Source organism: Macrosteles quadrilineatus, unplaced genomic scaffold (assembly GCF_028750875.1).
Source record: "Macrosteles quadrilineatus isolate MER2022 unplaced genomic scaffold, UCM_ALF_1.0 Scaffold_5__1_contigs__length_97177068, whole genome shotgun sequence".
Taxonomy (NCBI): domain Eukaryota; kingdom Metazoa; phylum Arthropoda; class Insecta; order Hemiptera; family Cicadellidae; genus Macrosteles; species Macrosteles quadrilineatus.
In genome coordinates, this window is record NW_026542598.1 from 83849328 (window position 1) to 83869614 (window position 20287).

A 20287-nucleotide genomic window follows, 5' to 3' on the forward strand; every position below is an offset into this window, starting at 1 on the left:
CCTAAAACGTTTTTTGACTGAATTTTAGTGGCAATATTAGACATAAGTGAAGGAGTTAGTGTTTATGTATTCAACGATCAAATAGTTACAGTCAAGTTTATTTTTATGATTCAGGAGAGGCAAATAATATACGCTGTTCAAAAAGAGAAAATGAAAATTGCTATCCAAATCTTATAGCTACAAAAGTTTATCCAACCTATTTCGACAAATGAATCCATACTTTCAAAACTTTGTGACAGGTATTAAGAGAAACCCCGCTGAACAACGTGAGGACGTTCTGAAGCGGGGCATATACTGTGACTAACACACAACACGTTAAAATATGTTAACAAACTATCAATGGTGTTGCTGCTTTAGCCTATTCAAAGCATATTATGGCTTTCCAGTTGATAACCCAGAGTTCGTGGGTAAAAAATGGAGCACATTAAATGGTTGATATCACCCTACTTTTCAGGATTCTCTACGGAGAAAATTTGTTTGATTAGGGGGAATGACTAGGCAACAGTTTTCTTCAATTCTCAATGTTGGAAAAACTTTGTTGCAACATGTTAGCTCGAATTGGAGCAGATCGTTTAGCATTCATTAGAAGCTATCAGTTAAAACTGAGAGCAGAAATAATGCAGGTGAACCTTGACGACGCAAATAGAGATATTTAAAAATAGTTTCTAACAAGTGTTTAAACAACTCTAAGATGTAGGCCTAACTAGAATTACTCTAATTTAAGCATAACGTTTTCGGTGTTATGTTTCATACTATGCGTCTAGTGTGTTTATTATTCAACAAGAGTCATCATCACCACAACAACAAACTAAAATATAAAACATATGTTAAATGCAAAGGCATATGAATGACACTACACCCACTAACCACCATTGACCATTGATAACTGCCTACTACTAATAATTATCATAGTTCTACATTCATTCAGATAAGTATCCTTACCAGAAGCCTGAGTAGAGTTTGGGACTTATTTTAACAATTTTGATATTTTACATATTGTAACCCTCAAAATGCGACTTTGCAGGATCCAAAAAACCAGTCGTATTGAAAGCTTCACAACTGGAGTCAGCGACGGGTCCCTCGGTCAGCAGCAACACAACTGACAGCACAAATAGTTCGTTTTCTTTAAGCCCGGCCAAACTGAATAACCCTTTCTTCAAAGCAACAGGTAAGTCAACAGTTTTCCCTCTAGTAGCTAATGTTTTTTCAGTCATTCGCCTATTGGGTCTGATGACGATTGGAGTGTCCAATCGAAATCGATCACCATCTTTTTTGTATATTTACCGTCTTGTGAGTAACAGTATACGCGTAAATATATGTTTTAAGACGTTTCTTTTATTTACTTTCCGTAATGTTTTTTCATCTCTTTAAGCTCAGATTTAAATTTTCTGCAAGAATAAGAATCCTTGTTGATAGCTGCAACAAGATAGGCTATCAACATTGTCTAAGCTATTACCTTTAACAGGGTTAAATATTTGACTGTACCATTCATATCTCTGCAACTATAAAATTTAGAAAAAACTTATTCAGGAATAATTGATCCATTCGGCACCCTGTTCAGATTATAAACAGGGTTTGTAATGCAGTAAAATTGCATTTACATTTATGGTCATATATTGCTTTTGTGATCACGACAACATCACCGTTTTCCAAAATGACGTTAACATCAATCATCTAATGTGATCCTTGATAATCTACTGCAATTGTGGCAACACCCAACATGGACTATTGGCACCATTCAAAATTTTCTGACCACAACAATTCATGTACAATCCCTGGATTTCCCGGTTTCTCCTTTGGTTGGGAAAGAATAGTATTTCAAAGCACACCACTTTGTTTTAAATTTAAAAACAGTAACCTTTTTCCCGAACAGGCGGTTTGGGTTAGCTGGAGGTTTGAATTAGTGGTAGGCCTACTTTGGTGCCGATTCATATTGAAAATATAGCCTACTTAGAAAACTATAATTTATTTCTTAATCGCTCAACTAATTCTTGTTCTGCTATTTCAGACGACGGTGACACAGTGAGCAGTTCTCTATCAAGTACACCTGCCAATAATGAGGATTCCTCTAAACCTGCAGTCAAGGTTAGTTATGCAGAGCATTGGTTAAATTGTTTAGTATATGCTCGAATGAATTTATTCTTATGTAAGTTAAATTTACAACAAATGGTATCACAATCAATAAATGCTACAGATAAATGAGATACCTTGCATGAATAACTAGGAAAGAGACAAAATGGATCATTTAAATTATTAGTAAAAAATAGCATCAGTATAACATTCTGTAAATACTATTTCCTTTTGAGATAATACAGAAATCATTGTAGAATTCAAAGGATTGTAGTAGCAGCTCTGTTTCGCTTGGTGGACATTTAGTAGAGTCTGATTCTGTACGCAATGAGGGGAAGAGCTTGAATTCAATCACATTTGAGCTAATTTTTCATAATTGCCCAACTTAAATTTTTGGTAATTCTGAGCAATTACTTGGTCAACCCCATACTTAAACATATTTTACTACGGTCATAAGGATGTTGTCAGAAAACAAGAAACATACAATTCAAGCCCTGCAAGGCCATCGTACAGGTTGATAAGAAGGTTCAAAGTCCACGTGATAACAGTGCCTTGCGGGAGACGTGCGGAAGGCCAGTTGTGACAGTACTGGTATGTTAGGTTATGTTAATTCATAAACTAACCTAACCTGACCTAACCTAACCTAACCTTGCGGGGCTTGAATTATATGTTTCTTGTTTTCTGAGAATATCCTTATGGCCGTAGTAAAATATGAAAAAGTTTGGGGTTAACCAACTAATTGCTCAGAATAACCAAATTTTTTGACTGTCTTTTGTAAGAAGTACTCTTTCCTAGGCAAGCCTGCTGCCCAACAAAATCCTATTACTGAATGAGGCTATGTTTAGATTTGTTATTTGAATCTAATAGGCCTAATTAATATGCTATCCACTGGACATTTTATCTTTGCGGAATTGCGGATTATTCACAGACTTCTTAGCCTAAGTTACTCTTTGATTTGAAGTTACTTATTGATAATATATTGACCTCAACTACATAAATTGTTCTTTATGTAATTTGTTGCAATAAATTCTTGATTCTTGATATAAATGTATTTGTTCCTTTAAAATTAGATGGACGGCAAGACAATGCTGAGGTAAAAGAAGTTTTGTTTGTCCCTGGGTTGTGTACTAATCTTCTATCAGTAAGCCATATGGCTTTTGTAGCTAAATTGTATGTGTTTTGTAAATTTGTATTTTTCTAGAAATAAATAAATAAAAATTTAAATTTAAGTACTGGCAAAAAAGGGTAAAACAGTGGTTTTTTACTCCAAAAGATGTACATTGTATAAGAAAAAGTGTTGAAGCTTCTGCAAGTTTGATCAATGACACTTTTAGGTTAGTTACCATAGAATAAATGTAAACACAAATAAAAGCTGTATACAAGTATATAGTAAATTTATTTTCAGGTTGATAGTTCATCTTCAAATAGCTTACCTGATGTGAAGGTGTCGTTCGTTCCTCTGGCAGGCACAACTCCGCGGGTCGTGGGTCAAACTGCCGCTACCTCGTCTGTCCCCAGCTTCGTCTTTGGCCAGAATCTTCACGAGAGAGTTGTAAGTGGCTGTCTGTAGAGTCTATTATTGGAATGTTAAACTGTTAATCATATTCGGTAATGCAAAGAAAGTATTTTATTTTGTTCGATGGGTATTTTTTATTGTTGAACTTTCTTGTAAAAATGTAGAAGCTCTGTATTTGAACTTCTGCTTTTGACTGACACCCTAACTTTTACTAGGCCTACACATTCCGTTCCTATGATGAAGTGAGATTTTTAGAATTATAACTTAGATGAATTAAAATTGAGTTACTGATAAGAGTATATAAAGCTGTGTTAAATACGGTATCCTTTTTTATACACAAAGTTTTAACAGTAGGGACACTTCTTTGTAAACTAGACCTATAGGATCTTCTGTATCTTCACCAACTATTAAAGTGTGAAAACACATAAATGAAACATCACACATCAAAAGAGCCTCATTAAACTACATATTTTCTTTTGAGATAAAAGATTAGCTAAAGTTGGTTCATTTCAACTTCCACATTTGTTATGAAATTAAAAATATGAATTCTACTTTATCAAAAATGGCCCCCATTTTCCAGTATGGCAGCTAATTGTGTTAAGTTTGCTATGCACAATGCCCACAGTAATGTGTTAATAGGTTTTGGTATGTTTTAGGAGACTCATCGAGACAGTGAAACTAGTGATGGGATGGTCAGTGTAAGTAGATAGACTTGTACTTCTATCTTCTGTCTTGTGTTTTTGTACTTGATATTTTGTGTGATTTGTCAATAAAATGTTTTTGTCTGATCCATTTTTATTTATTTGTTTTTATTTTTATTTTTTTTACTTAAGAATTCAATCAGTTAATTTTTTGTAACTTTGGGAACTGCCAAGGTATTTGAAAATCCATCCTAATTATTACAATTCATCTTCTTAAAACAGGTTGACATTTTTTTAAATGTTGAATTTGTACCTACATGGGCATCAATTGCCTGTGGAAAGCATCAATTGGTAAACTGAACGTGAATTTTAGTGTCAAATTTTAAGTGGCAGCATACCACCCACAACATGACCCTTAGTTTTACAGTTTGTAGTGCTACCAACTGATCCACCAATTCACAAACTGCTAAAACCAAATATTTTGGGACTAGTATGGTATCCTTTTCATTTTCACCCCTTTAACCTTGATGGATTGAAAACACTATAAACTGTTTACAAGATCAAATGTAGGGTTTTTGTTGTTGTTAAAAACTGTGAAGGTGTTATGGTCTAGAACCTAATCCAGGAAATGTTTCAAGACTGAATCATTTAACGAGAGAATTTCACTTTTTCTTTCATAGAATTTATATTTTGATTTCTCTAACAACAGCCCCCTATGGTTTCGGTAGTTTATTTGATTACGTAAATTTCTAAAAAAGTAAATTTCTGCTCTAGCCTGATAGAGTGAATAGTTAGTTTTCAAACCCTGTACTAATGTAAATATTATTTATACTCAAGGGCTAGCTAATGATTGGGAGCAAGCTGGTCTAGTGGTAATGCATGGGACTTTGATTCCTGAGGTCCTGGGTTCAACTCCTGGCAACTACCAAAGAGCTTTATCCAAGTGATAATGCCACGGCCCATTCTAGTCCTAGCCTTGAGTAACGTAAAAAACAATCCTGGGCTAGAACATAGGAAAAAAGGACTAACTTATGGTTGTGATTTTCAATTAACGCTAACTTATAGGCCTATTGGCTTACAAGGAAGATAAACAATAAAACTAATTTATAGGTTTTGTTATAATTTTTTTTGTGATTGCCTTAATAAACTAAAATACTCCAAGAACCAAAGGCAATCACCAAATAAAAGGTAACATGATTAAAACGTTCTTTAAAATGGGTAGTAATACTAGTTAACTTAGGTGACACTAGTTTCAAGATGCAAGGATTTTACTAGTCTTTAACCAGACAAAACGGCAGACATGACATCTCTTTAACCGGAAATTTTGTATCAACACATTGGTTTCACCGGACTAGATCGACAGGAAGTGGTTGGTACTGAAACGACTGTTCTTGTAGGAAAGATTTGAGACCAGTGATTACATGTCTAAATACAATGCTCTCCTAAATTTAAGTCAAATTCTGTTTACAGTATGCATTTAAACAGAGTGTTTTAACGAGTTTTTGGGGACGTCGGTTTAACCGGAAAAACCATTATTCAGATTGGCCTCGGTCCCAAGGAGTCCGGATAAGAGGGAGTCTACTGTACATAATGTTGCATTTGACGTTGCCAGACACTAAAACTCAAACTCTTTAAAATTAATCCGTCTAAAACTAGATATTTAATATTACAAACTACAAAGTAAATAATTTATAATAAAAACACACTACTCTTGTCAGTGGAAACACCCTATGCAGAGAAGTTCTTTAAGCAAGACACGTATGGAGAAACTTGGGTATACAGGGCTGCATGAAACACATGTGACTTTTACCGTGAAGACTTCTCTTAAATCGGTTGGATTGTATTCCTGCGCTATGAAGATGTTCTATAGTAATTGTGCGCTTGAACAGGTTTTTTGAGGTTTCCAAAAAATAACACATTCATATAATAAACAAAAGTTATGTTTGCTTTGCCCAATTTGTGTAAGATTTTAAGCTAAATAAACACAAATCTGGATAGAATAAAACGAGAGCTAGCCCTGTGGTCGAAAACTTGACCAAAACTATGTATGTATTGTGCAAACTTCTCAATTTTCACCCCATGGTGTAAATAAAACATGTGATTGGAATTTCTTCCATTTGTTTTGATTTTCTGTTTATATTTTGTTGTTATTTTGTCACCAGCATGGCAACCCATAAAAATAATAATAATTTTTTAAAATTTCAAATTCATTTTTTGTGCTTATTTTTAAGCTTATTTTAATTTATAAAGGGGTTCTGCACATCTACAGGAAAATATCTTTCGTTTGGTTTGGTACTAACTGCATGTAATTCGGTCCAGTAGTACGGTCAGGCTAGCAGCCATTAGTTTTGCGAAAGATTTTTAGCATATAAGATTATTTTTTTTTTTTTAGGATGCAAACTCCTGTGACAGTGAGGTTTCAAAAACAAACGGAACTTCAGAAATGCTCTTTACATCTGTGATTCAACGAGAACTACCTGAAAAGCAATCCGTAAGTTACTACAAATAGATAAAACGTGTAATACTAGTTTTACTTTATATTATCTAAAAATAAGTTAGATCATTGACTATTGGATACTAAAGGTTAAATTATGCTAACTATATGAAAAAGAAGAGTCACTTGAAGAAAAATGTAGACTACACTACATGGAATTTGACAGAAAAGAATTGATATGTCAAACTCTATTATGAATACATAATTAATATACTTCCTTTAGAAGTAGGGATGGTCTGGATTTTACTTTTGCACGGGATTGAGACAGGTTTTCTCCCTCGGCAAAAAGGGTTTGTTTCAAAATCCTTTTTAACCATTAGTTCTTGCAAATGACAATTACAAACAACATCAATCTCGAGTCTTTAAGGCACTGCTCTATAAAAACTAATCGAACACAATAGGCCTACATACAGTTAAAAATAAAAATAAAATATCTGCGCAAATTATTTATTGAACATAAGTTATTGTAAAAAAACTGTGCTTGCTAATCACAACAAGTATTTAGGCCGACTATCACTGCATTAAAAAAAATATATAGTGTCCTAAGGCCTGATAGTAGAAAAACAGTATAATACTACTCATTATAATTTCATCATGAGTCATGACTTGAATCCATGATCCCGGGGACTCCACCTTCCTTAGCGACAAAATCGAAGACATATTCTACTCTCAACATGACAAAATCACTGATGGTTGGAGCAAATTCCACCCCAAGGAAATCTAAAATTTACTGTAATTCTGACCCAAAGATTTCGGTATCCGTCCATCCCTATTTAGAAGGAATTCACTCTCCCTGTGGGATTCCCATAGAACACATGAGAAATAGACCCCCGCTCGTGTGAGAATCATTACTGTATGATATTTTATAGGGCGATTTTATCATTGTGATATGTAGTCAGCTAATTATAAATAAATTGGAAGTTTTATATTCATACAGTCCATGTTTTAAAATTATCATGATGTGATTCAAAATTCACTCACCAATCAAAAATATTCCATCCAGTGTTAGTAGGCTACACTGTAAAACTTTGTTGTATCTCTAGGAAGTAGGCAGTGATGAAAAGAAACGGAAAAGTCTCAGTGAAGCGGCACGAGAGTATGAAGAATCAAGGGCTGTGAAAAGGAAATATGAAGAAGTTGCTGTGAAAACAGGAGAAGAGGAGGAAATTAATATATTACAGGTAAATGATAGTTAATTGTATCATTGAGTTACTAAATACTTGTTTGTCAATATGTGTAGCCATATAAGAAGGTATCTAATCTATTTTTAAAGTTCAGTTTTGGTATTGCGGAAGTTTTCACTGACGTTTTGGGATCTGGAATCTTATCCTGTCCTCAGGTAAAAATATACCTAAATCATAACTAGCCTAAATTAGAAAGTACAAAAAACCCAGTTAAAGTTAGAAAAAACTATCTTGAAACATCATGAAAACTTTTGTTTTCTACTAATAATGATACAAAAAGTTTGTATTGATCTTTAAGTAACCTAACCGTCTTGTGTTCAAGTAAATTAATTGGGAACCTACACTTTTATTTATTTGGTACTGTTATGAGATATGGATCATGTTTAAATTTTCCAATGCTCAAAGACAGCTAGGTTTAGTTTATAACCATCAAAGAGCTAAGTTTACTGAGATCTTGAGTTAAAAGTAGACCAGCATTAACCACTCGAATGCACTTTAGCCCGAATTTGTTAGTAAATAAGCTAGGTTACTTGGGAGGTACACCAATATTTTTACTAGGTTAATGTTTACACTTTTAAGGAATGAGATTGGCATCACACTTATTGAAATTAAACATTTTCAGGATACAGTAGAGTCCCGCAAACTCGGCGTAATGTGGACTGGAATGGTGCCGAGTTTGTGAAATGCCGGGTTATCGGGAACTAAGGTTAAAAATAAAAACAATAAAATTTTTAAGCCTTTTACCTGCCTTCTTTATTTATATTTAGCCTATATTACAAGTCAGTATTAAGTCATCAGATAGTAGAACAAATCCTTGGAACAAGTTGCGGATGATTTGACTTGAGCTGGCTTGAGTCCATGTTGAACTCAGATTTAAAAAATCACTAATTTTCTGAGCTAGGTGATGGCCGAGTTATCCAGACTGCCGGGTTATCGAGTGCCGAGTTTGCGCGACTACTGTAGTTTGAAACATAAATAACAGCTGTGTGTTGCTTTCAGATAAACTGCAAATTGTTTGCTTTAAGATAAACTACAAATTGTTTTCTTTCAGATAAACTGTTAAAGGGATTGCTTTCATAAAACTGCAAATTGTTTGCTTTCAGATAAACTGCAATTGTTTGCTCTCAGATAAACTACAAATTGTTTGCTTTCAGATAAACTGCAAATTGTTTGCTTTCAGATAAACTGCAAATTGTTTGCTTTCAGATAAACTGCAAATTGCTTGCTTTCAGATAAACTTCATATTGTTTGCTTTCAGATAAACTGCAAGTTGTTTGCTTTCAGATAAACTGCAAATTGCTTTCTTTCAGATAAACTGCAAGTTGTTTGCTTTCAGATAAACTACAAATTGCTTTCTTTCAGATAAACTGCAAGTTGTTTGCTTTCAGATAAACTGCAAATTGCTTTCTTTCAGATAAACTGCAAATTGCTTGCTTTCAGATAAACTGCAAATTGTTTGCATTCAACAAGGACAAGTCAACGTGGGTGGAACGAGGGAGGGGGACACTAAGGTTGAACGACCTGTCTGTAGACAACAAAACACAGTCTCGGGTGGTAATGCGGGTATCTGGCAGTCTGAGAGTAGTACTCAATACTAAGGTACAAAATAATAATATGTAGTACTTGAGTGCTTAGTTAATTTAATTTAGATCGCAACCTCCTTGACACGAAAAATGCCAACAAAATCTAATGTTTTCAAAAGTTTAAAAAACATTCACTGATTTTAGGTTTATGGTGACTAACTTTTAGGGTGATCAGATGTTTATGGGACCATCAATTCCCGTAATATGCGTTTTTCAGATTCAGGATTGAAATCTTATTATTATAAGTAACTTAATTACATACAATAGATCCTACTAAGGCCTCAAAAAACACAATTTACAGAGATTATTGTGTAACACAGTAAAGTAGACTTTATGTTTTTTGACATATCTCGTCTGTTTAGAGTTTAGAATCAGTATTTTTTTTTAAATAAAAACAATTTATCCCATACATTTAAAAAATAAATAAACCTAATGGATAACTTTATGTTTTAGTTCCTACAGTTTTCTTATCGGTATATAGTAAATACATTAATAACAGGCATCATTGTTACAATGACGGAATAAATGGATTGTAAATTACAGTTATGAACCTAAGTATTACAAAAACTGACTTCCACCACATGTGTGTGAATGTGTAAGTCTATATTGTACTCCAGAATGTTCACAATATTATAATCCTCCTGCTCAAAGCAGAATCTTGTATGTAATCCTGAATTTATTTTTAATCCTCCAAACTTTTCAGATATGGGCAGAAATGGCTGTGGGTCGACCTAGTGAAAAAAGTGTAAGACTAACTGCGATGGATAGCAGCGGGGAAATCAAGGTGTTTCTTGTCATGGTGAGCTTGGAATGAGTTTTTTTAGTACAAAAAAAAAAAAAAAAAAACAATAAACATGTATACAAACTACTATTGAAATATATAAACTGTCCATGTTATACCCCTACCTTGTACCCAATTAGGTAGTATACTTTAATTTAGGATGAATCTAATTTAAGCTGGTAGTAGAAGTGAGATAAATTAAAAGACAAAGTAGGCCAAAGATGCATTTATTTTACGGATGTCAAATTTCTCAAAATACACTTTCCAAATGAAATTAAATATCCAGTTGTTACTTCCAAAAATTATACTAAATAATAAAATAGTGGAAAGATCTTACTTTAAACAGAGACACTGGTTTAATGGTCAGAACAGGCACTAGCAGATATCATGCAAACCAGAAGTGGTGCAAAAAGCTACTGGACCAATCATAAGAAGGTGAACAAGAAGTGGTAGTACCAAGAAGTGGTTGATTTCTGTCTGAAAACATCACACAAACCCAATAAAAACTATTCTCTATAAATTCTAATAATTAAAAGTAGATTTAAGATCTTTACAACTTCTTGTGAAAATGTGCTTCTCCTAGAACAAAACTCAACAGGTCTGTATAAACTTTACTTGTTTTCTTTTCTTGTGAAATGCATTAAAATTGATTTGAAAACTATTCTTTCCTTTTCATCTTTTTCCAAAAGTGATTTCTACAAAGCTATATACAATAAATCAGCTAAAATCTTATTACTAAACAATATTAAAACTACTTACAATTTTCTACAGCAACCACAACTTAGATGACCATATTTCCAGTGAACTTAAAACTGACAAAGTTGAACCTAGTTATCACTAACCACTACCAACCCTACAAAACTAAAACTTCTAAACTGCTGGTCACTCTTTCTTAATCTTTCTAGCCAATGATTAAATAATATTGATTTTGTTTTGTTATTTCAAATAAAAACTAACTACCATCGGTACAGAATTTCCCCTCCTTAACTTGAAATTACATAAACAAAATTATACACTCTTTCTCAAAATTAATATTTACATTTCCTTTTAAAACAACAACTCTACAAAAGAAAATAAACAAACCTTTTAAAACAAATAATAAAACTCTAACTCCGTTTGACATTTCAACTAGCGCTACCTATCAACAAATTCTACAAACACTAACTCCTAGTTCAAATAGCCTCCACACGTTTACAGCACCTTACAGAACCTTCTACTCAAAACAACAACTTCTATTTACACAATTTTTCATTTTGAACCATTTCATTTTCCTATGACAATTCAAATATTATCAATCTTATTTACAAAATTTATACCTTAAAATAAAACCTTTCTTTAAAACCCCCAATTACTTAAGCGATCTTAAACAAGCCTATTTAAATCTCTTTTGAACTCTTCACATCCGCTCACAGTTCACTGACCCCTCCCAACATCAACTCCAGACAAGACAAATAACTTTCACTTCTCCAGTTTAGTTTAGTTATGTCGTTTGCGTGTGCTGTGTTTTTCTTTAGTTTTCCCTTAATTTATTTATCCCAGTGTGTTATATTCCCTGTTTTTATGTTCCCTCGTGTGTTTCGTGTGAAGTGTTTTGTGTTCTGTGTTATTTTCCCTGTTTACAAGTGCAAAATTAATCAAAATGTTATTGTGCGTCCTTTAGTAAAAATCCCACTCATACACTACGTTCAGACTCCATTTTAGATTCATACAGATTCATACTACCTTTTGCTGCCACAAAAACTCACACATTCACCAATACATACACATTTATACACTCTCTTACTAAAAACACTTTAAAACTTTGAAAAATTCTTAAGAACCTAAAACAACTCCCACAGTACTAATTTACAAAATTCCAAATTCCCTCTTAGCTTGCTAAAATCCCTTAACTAATTAATATTTCAACTAAACAAATCTAACTTCTACTTTACAGACATTTCATAAACACCAATTTAGCTTCAGTCTTCCGTAATCTTCCATTTAATTCCATTTTTCACATTTCCTCTTCCATCAATACATTGGTTACTTTTGGTCCTCTTCACTACTTAACTCTTCTTTAAATCAATTATATGAATTTTCTTCACGTCTTCTAACTTGCTAGGATTTTGTACTAGTACTGTTGAATCACTCAGAAAATAGCGTATTACGTAAGGTCCAACGTATCTAGGTGCTAACTTCTTGCTGAATTTATTCGCTGCATTACTTAAATAATGTGTCTTGATGTACACTTCCATATTCAACTTAAACGGATGGTTTCTCCGAGGATAGCTATATCTCTCCCTTCTTTGATTTCTGGCAATGCTTCTTCTGACGTTATTTATGGCTTTCTCCAAATTTTCCCTCCTTTGATCAGGAGTTAACTTCTCCGAAATAATGTCATTAACATTCCATAAGTTTGTCAGTGCATTGTTACAAGGATGGGCAAACATTAAACCAAAAGCAGTCGATTTAGTCGAACTATTTACAGCAGTATTCAAACTTGTGGCAATCAGTCCCAGATCTGAATCCCATTTATCATGTTGATTACCATAAAAACTCCGTAAAGCATTATTAGTCTCCCTCAAATATCGTTCCGACAAATTTCCGTTTGCTCTGTACGCAGCTAGCTTTCTGTGTTCCACATAGTTATTGAACATGAATTTCTTAAATTCCTTGGATGTAAAATAACTCGCATTATCAGACACAAGTATTCGGGGTACTGAGAAACTATCAAAAATTATCTTCAATTTTTCTATGATGAATTTTGTCTTGCAATCCTTCAGAGGGTACAACCATACAAAACGGGTAAATGCATCGACCACAATTAAAATGTACTGATTGAGTTTATTTGATCGGGGAAATGGTCCAGCTAGGTCAATAAACACTGTGTTTAGAGCTTGAGTTACAGGAACAGATATCAATCGACCTTCAAACTTACGTTGTTCCGACTTAGACATCAGACAGATCTTACATTCACGGACTTTACCTTTTACGAATTCATTTAATTCAGGATGGTGAAAACTTTCATTTACTTTACTTTGAGTCCTAAAAATTCCCATATGACCACCAATTAATGAGTTGTGATAGAATGCGAATATTACACTAAACAGTTTCTTGGGCAAATAAATCTTCTTTTTAAACAATAAAACTTCATTTTTCAGGGTATAATTTTCATTATTAGTCTTATTCTTGATGCTTTCAATGATTTTCTTACACTCTTCATCGCTCTCTTGATGTACTTTAATGTCCTTAAGATCCAATGGTATTTCATTTAACACATTACAAAAATAGACTTCATTGTTGATATTGCTTAACAGATTTGTTTCGTGAATTTCCGTCTCACTCTCTTTCTCTCCACTAAACATACGTGATAACGCATCAGCTATTATATTCTCCGAACCTTTTACATGTTCAACTGTGAATGGAAGACTAAACAACCTTTCAAACCATCTAGACAATCTTCCACGGCTTTTTCGAGATTTGAGCATGAAACTAAGACCTTGACAATCAGTAACTAATTTAAAACTTCTTACTTCCAAGAATTGATGCCATTTCTCTACACACAATATTACACTATAAGCTTCCTTTTCGTAAGTGCTATAACGCATCTCAGTAGGTGTGAATTTCTTCGAATAGTAAGCAATAGGCATTAAATTCCCCTCCTCATTTCTTTGCAATAAAACACCAGCAGCTGCTAGGTCGCTTGCGTCGGTATGCAATTCAAATTCTTTAGAAAAATCTGCCATTTGTAGTATAGGCGGATTTGCTATCTTACTCTTTAAGGTTTCAAAAGCATTTTGACACTCCTCATTCCACTTAAATTTTACACCTTTCTTTTTCAGCGCAAACAGAGGTAAACATATTTCAGCATACTTTGGAATATATCTAGACCAATAACCACACATTCCTATAAACTGTCGCACTTGCCTCACAGTTTTTGGAGCAGGAAATTTCATTAATGAGTTAGTTCGCTCGGGATCTATTGTGATGCTATCTTGTTTAATAATATGTCCTAAAAAACTTATTTCCTTACAAAAGAATTTGACTTTTTGCGGATTTACCGTAAGTCCGTGTTTTGCTAATCTCTTAATCACTTCTGTAACGTGCTCAATATGGTTTCTCTTATCAGGGCTATATACAACTATATCGTCACAAAAGTTAATCATATACTGAAATTTGATGTCATTAAATATTTGGTCCAAATAATGTGATAGTACGCTACTGCCTATTTTCAATCCAAATGGAATTCTCTTCATACGGAATTTACCAAAAATTGTACTAAAAGATGTTAAATCTCTGGATTCTAAAGCTATGGGACATTGTAAAAATGCTTTGTTTAAATCTATGACTGTAAAATATCTAGCTCCTTTTAGATGCTGATACATATTCTGCATATCTCCTAGCGGGTAATCTACATTGATTAACTTCTTATTGAGTTCAGAGTAGTTAATTACAAGTCTGTCATCTTGAGTTAAAAATGCAGGGGCGCTATATGGACTAGTGGAAACTTCCGCGACATCTTGTTTTATCCAGTCATCAATTATAGCTTTCATCTTCTCTACTTTGGGTGGACTTAAAAAATAAGGGCGTATACTAACAGGTTTATCATCCGTCACTTTAAGCTCAATTTCCAAATCAAGTGCTGATCCTATCTTATCCGTAAAAACAGTAGGAAAATTCTTAATTAACTTCTCAGCTTCTTCACACATTTCAACATCTCCTACTTTAATACTACTTAAGCTTAATTCACTCAGGTTTGTACTTGGAATTAACTTAATTTCATCTTCAGGTTTAAATGTAAAATAACCCATTTGTCGATCCATATTTAGGTTTAACTTGCTTGCACACATAAAAGGGTATCCTAAAATCATTTCAAAATATTTTAACTCAACCACTAAAAATGTTTGTTTCCAGGTAAATGATTTTATCTTAATCAAAGTTTCACATTGCTTATTTATGTTCAAAGGTTCATTGTTTGCAGCAACTATGGTTCCCTGCCAAGTATTTTCACTCATAATTAATTTATTTCCCAATAATCTGTTGTATAAATCCAAGCTTATAAAGTTTTGACTAGCTCCAGTGTCTAACAAAGCTCCCACACTTAATTTGTTTCCTAAATCCACAGAAATACAGGGTAAATGTGTTACAGTTTTAGCTTTTACTTTCTTTAATCCAGGTGAATTTATTTTATTAAAATCCTTAACAACTCTTCTCAGTTCAGACTTAAAATTGGGACTATGAGAACTATATACAGGTTTATTATTTCCGAATTCTTTCTTGCCGTCCGGAAAAACAGATTTGTAGTCTAGGCTACGTGTTTTTCCTGGCTTAACTAGTTTTTTGGATCTGGTCTGTAACAATTACGAGCAATATGACCTACTCTTTGACATTTGAAACAAACAGGCCTCTCATTGTTACGATTTGAGTAGTGACTAATAGGTCGTTGAACTCCTGGATTTGGTTTATCCATCCTAGGCTTATCATCAGTTGATAGATAAGGTTTCCTAACACTACTGTTACTAACTGGAAAACCTTGATTTCTGAGGTAATCATTGTATGTTACATTATTTAAACTTATACAAAGATGATCTAAGTCTAAAAATGTTTCAGGGTTCTTCTCAAATATTAGTTTGTTGCGCAAATCAGGATGTATTCCATTCTTAATAAAACTAACAAGTTGACTCTCAGTCAAAGCACACTTTAATACCTGGTGGTTTATTTTTATTTCATGCACATATATAGACAAAGGTTCAAGGTGTTTTTGAGGTCGAAAAATTAAATCTTGTTTCAGCTTTTCCCTTAAGGTGATTGGCAAAAATGTAGTGATTATATTAGCATGCAACAAATCAATTGATTTTGATTCCCTTTTGAATTCTAATATTTTATTCACTAATGGTGCTGTAGAATAAATTGGTAGAATCTCATACAAATCTTGCTCAGATAAAGAAGTTTCATTACGGACAGTAACTAGGTTTCTCAAAAACTGCAACAATGTGTTTGTTTCTAAACCATTACACACAGGAAAATTTTTTAAATAAATTTCCAATGGGTTTGACAACTTTGTAAAAAGGCTACTAGGACTTAGGCTACTATTTACAACTGTACATGAGTTTGGTTGATTATTTATGACTTGACCCGGCACATTTTGTTGAAAACAATCAATCTCTACTCTTTGAGGTGTAGATGAAGTGAAGTTTTCAGTTGGTGGAACTACTGATTTAGACTGATTTAATTTTTCCCCAATTATTTCATTCTCAACTATAGAGTTATTCAGCTCCTCTTCAAAATCCCCCATCTCCTGGTCTGAGAAGGTATGCATTGTTTTAAATTGCTCAAAACTATTTAGGATTTGCTGATTTAATTTGTCTAAACTAATTTTCTTATCTGGTTCAAGCTTACATTGTAATAGATTAGTAGTCCGGTTTTGTACATGCACTAGTTTTGCCTTGATTTTAGCTATTTTGAGTTTAGTCACATTTTCCCTACACTGTTCAATTAGAGAATCAATTTGTTCACACTTTTCCCCAATTATAGTTATTTCCCCAGATAAAGTGTATGAACCTTTTAAATTTGTTAAATCGGTATTCTGGTTAATACAAGATCTTAAAGTTTTTCTTAAAGAGTCTACATCACTATCACTCGTTTCTTCCCCTCTTATTCTTATCTCGTACAGAAGTTCTTCTTTGTTTAGATAATTTAAATTGTATTTTGACATGTTGAAAATTTTCAGCCTCTACTTGTTTGCTGTAATTCTTCTAACATAGGCATAATCCTCAATAATCATGTAGGCCTATGTATTTCTCACTTTTACCAGCTTCTAATTTTAAATGATTCATTAGCAGAGTCGCGCACTTGTATACCCCTACCTTGTACCCAATTAGGTAGTATACTTTAATTTAGGATGAATCTAATTTAAGCTGGTAGTAGAAGTGAGATAAATTAAAAGACAAAGTAGGCCAAAGATGCATTTATTTTACGGATGTCAAATTTCTCAAAATACACTTTCCAAATGAAATTAAATATCCAGTTGTTACTTCCAAAAATTATACTAAATAATAAAATAGTGGAAAGATCTTACTTTAAACAGAGACACTGGTTTAATGGTCAGAACAGGCACTAGCAGATATCATGCAAACCAGAAGTGGTGCAAAAAGCTACTGGACCAATCATAAGAAGGTGAACAAGAAGTGGTAGTACCAAGAAGTGGTTGATTTCTGTCTGAAAACATCACACAAACCCAATAAAAACTATTCTCTATAAATTCTAATAATTAAAAGTAGATTTAAGATCTTTACAACTTCTTGTGAAAATGTGCTTCTCCTAGAACAAAACTCAACAGGTCTGTATAAACTTTACTTGTTTTCTTTTCTTGTGAAATGCATTAAAATTGATTTGAAAACTATTCTTTCCTTTTCATCTTTTTCCAAAAGTGATTTCTACAAAGCTATATACAATAAATCAGCTAAAATCTTATTACTAAACAATATTAAAACTACTTACAATTTTCTACAGCAACCACAACTTAGATGACCATATTTCCAGTGAACTTAAAACTGACAAAGTTGAACCTAGTTATCACTAACCACTACCAACCCTACAAAACTAAAACTTCTAAACTGCTGGTCACTCTTTCTTAATCTTTCTAGCCAATGATTAAATAATATTGATTTTGTTTTGTTATTTCAAATAAAAACTAACTACCATCGGTACAATGTATTTCCTAAATAAGTAGAATTTCCGCTCCGTTGCCTTGTACTGAACTCTCTTTTGAGGTTAACAAACAAGCCTTTAGTTCTGGCTGATCCGGCATGAAGGACCAAAATTTATATATAGTTTTGTTCAAGGTACGGCTCTAGGCCAGGACTTTGAACTGTAGAAAAAGGATGATAGCAGCTAGCTTACCTTGGAGAAGTGTAGGTAGGTCATAGAACATACAGAACATACCCCGGGACTTTGTCAAGTGTAGAGAAAGTATTAAGAGTTTACAAAAGGTTTTATGTTAAGAGTTAAGTCTCTCAGGGCATGAAATATTGTGTGCACAGTGTTTCTTCTGTATGTTCTGATCCACCTACACCTACTGTTGTGTAGAATTAATTCGCAAAAGTTATTTTACAATTTCATTTTTCAGGCGTCAGTCAAGGAAATCGACCAGTTGTTCAAAGCCCTGGAGTGGAGGGTAAACAACCAAAAGAAATTAGTGTCTGCTAGTGACAAGACTTCAGAGACTAACGAGAGTTAATTATTTGTTCATACGTTTATGTTGGTAAGCCGACATTGTGCCCTACTAAGGACTCTGTTAGCCATATTCTCTTGGCAAATACTTACTTGGTATTAGTGACGAAATTCCCTGTAATATAAATTATTTTTATGGTCATAACAGTGGATGATTTTTTTGCCATTGTTTGATATATTTTATATTTTTCATTAAATTAGGTGTAAAATATTAGTATTTATTTTAAGTTGTACATTTGATTATGTGATTTGATCAAGTTTCCATTTTGAATTGAACACTGTACTAGTAATAATAGGAATAAACCAATTTAAATCATTCATAAGTGTGATATCAACTATTTAAGTTCCTGCTATCCAACAGGTCCTAGTTTCCAATCTGCATTTGTTGTAAACAAATATAACAAATAGTTGGAGAAAAAGCTAAGTCTAACGGTTGTTTCCTAACTGAAAGGTAGGAGTGTTTTGTTTGCTCTAAGTAACCAAAGGGATGAACCTATTGGCATTTTATAATTGTATATAAATCAATGTAAATTTTTTAGGTTACCATATCTTGTTTTGTGTGTTTAAAGGGTGTAAAGACACGAGGAGATACATTTTGTAATTCATACAGCAAAGAGGTTGTACACTTTGTTTTGAGTTGTTACTAGGTGGCATCCCCATCTCGATTGCTAAAGACTAGATACTAAATTTTTTTCAAAATCATTCAGGCCGTATTTTTGTAAATCCAATTTCAGTAGGCTTATTATAGAAACAATTTATCATCATTATTAGGTACCATACTAATTACCTGTCATAAAATTAGTACATAAAATGGTTTTTTGATCAATACTTTATATACACATTAATTTAGTACTTGATTTATAAAAATTGAGGTGCACTGAAATAAAACCTACAAAGAGCATGGGCTATTATAATTCCCTCCACTCATAAACAAAGGTAAAATGTACAACAAAAAGCAGTAAAAAACATAGCTTCAGAAAATATTTAAAAACAAAGAAATTTCACTAGGCCTATAGTACTTAAAAAAAATGAGTTCTTACATCCCATTTATTACGAGGGCTGTCAACAAATAAGGGACTCCGATAAACTCCTAACATCACAAAGCAAGCCAAGGTCAAGTCAATAGTGCCATGTTCTTTACTTTTCTAACCCTATTTCGGCCAGTTCCCTATGCAACTTCTTTGCAAATCAGTATGTGTTCTTTGCACTCAGAAGTGAAAATCACTGCTCCCGCCAAAAAATTAATTCCTGGTTTGTAATTCTGTCCTTTTGTTCTGTGATTATTAAAATCTTGCCATCCACACCAGGGAGTATTGCATCCACAGATCATGCCAATAAATATCCACAATTTGTGACCTCCAAGTAGCTGAATTACAGGATGACGTCACGGTCCCAGTATTTTTTATTAACCAGTAATAAGCAAATAACATGACATAAAAAAAGAAACATAGCCTAAATGACATAATGTACAACCAAACAGTTAATCTGAGTAAGCTAATTCTGGTGGTAGGAAAAATCTTGCGCGTATTACAAGCACAACAGTCATTGCCGCTCTCCAAATGTATGGCTGCACTGAGCTAAAACTTTGTGCGACCATCTACAGTTCTCGAGTGGCAATTACATACTTTTCGTTATAAATACACAAACAGCTATTAATAGCAGTTAACTTTTTTAATTATAGAAATCCAATTTCAATTTATAGAACAAACAGTCTTGGCGGAAGTATGGGTTTTGAAAATTTTTATTTATTAATTAATACTGATTATCACTAGGAACTGGCCAGAATACTGGACGAGAAAGTAAAGAA

General features: G+C 33.3%; 1 protein-coding gene across 1 annotated transcript in view; it reads left to right on the forward strand.

Moving 5' to 3' along the window:
- LOC128994521 (ran-binding protein 3-like) overlaps nt 1-19381 on the forward strand; it is a 34093-nt gene extending 14712 nt beyond the window's left edge. The window contains exons 4-12 of the mRNA XM_054419132.1: nt 1025-1168; nt 2009-2085; nt 3476-3622; nt 4243-4284; nt 6620-6718; nt 7765-7902; nt 9346-9504; nt 10192-10287; nt 18377-19381. Coding sequence (XP_054275107.1) covers nt 1025-1168; nt 2009-2085; nt 3476-3622; nt 4243-4284; nt 6620-6718; nt 7765-7902; nt 9346-9504; nt 10192-10287; nt 18377-18487 — 1013 coding nt within the window. The 3' untranslated portion in view covers nt 18488-19381. The remainder of the gene's footprint in view (nt 1-1024; nt 1169-2008; nt 2086-3475; nt 3623-4242; nt 4285-6619; nt 6719-7764; nt 7903-9345; nt 9505-10191; nt 10288-18376) is intronic.
- Nucleotides 19382-20287: the final 906 nt, after the last annotated feature.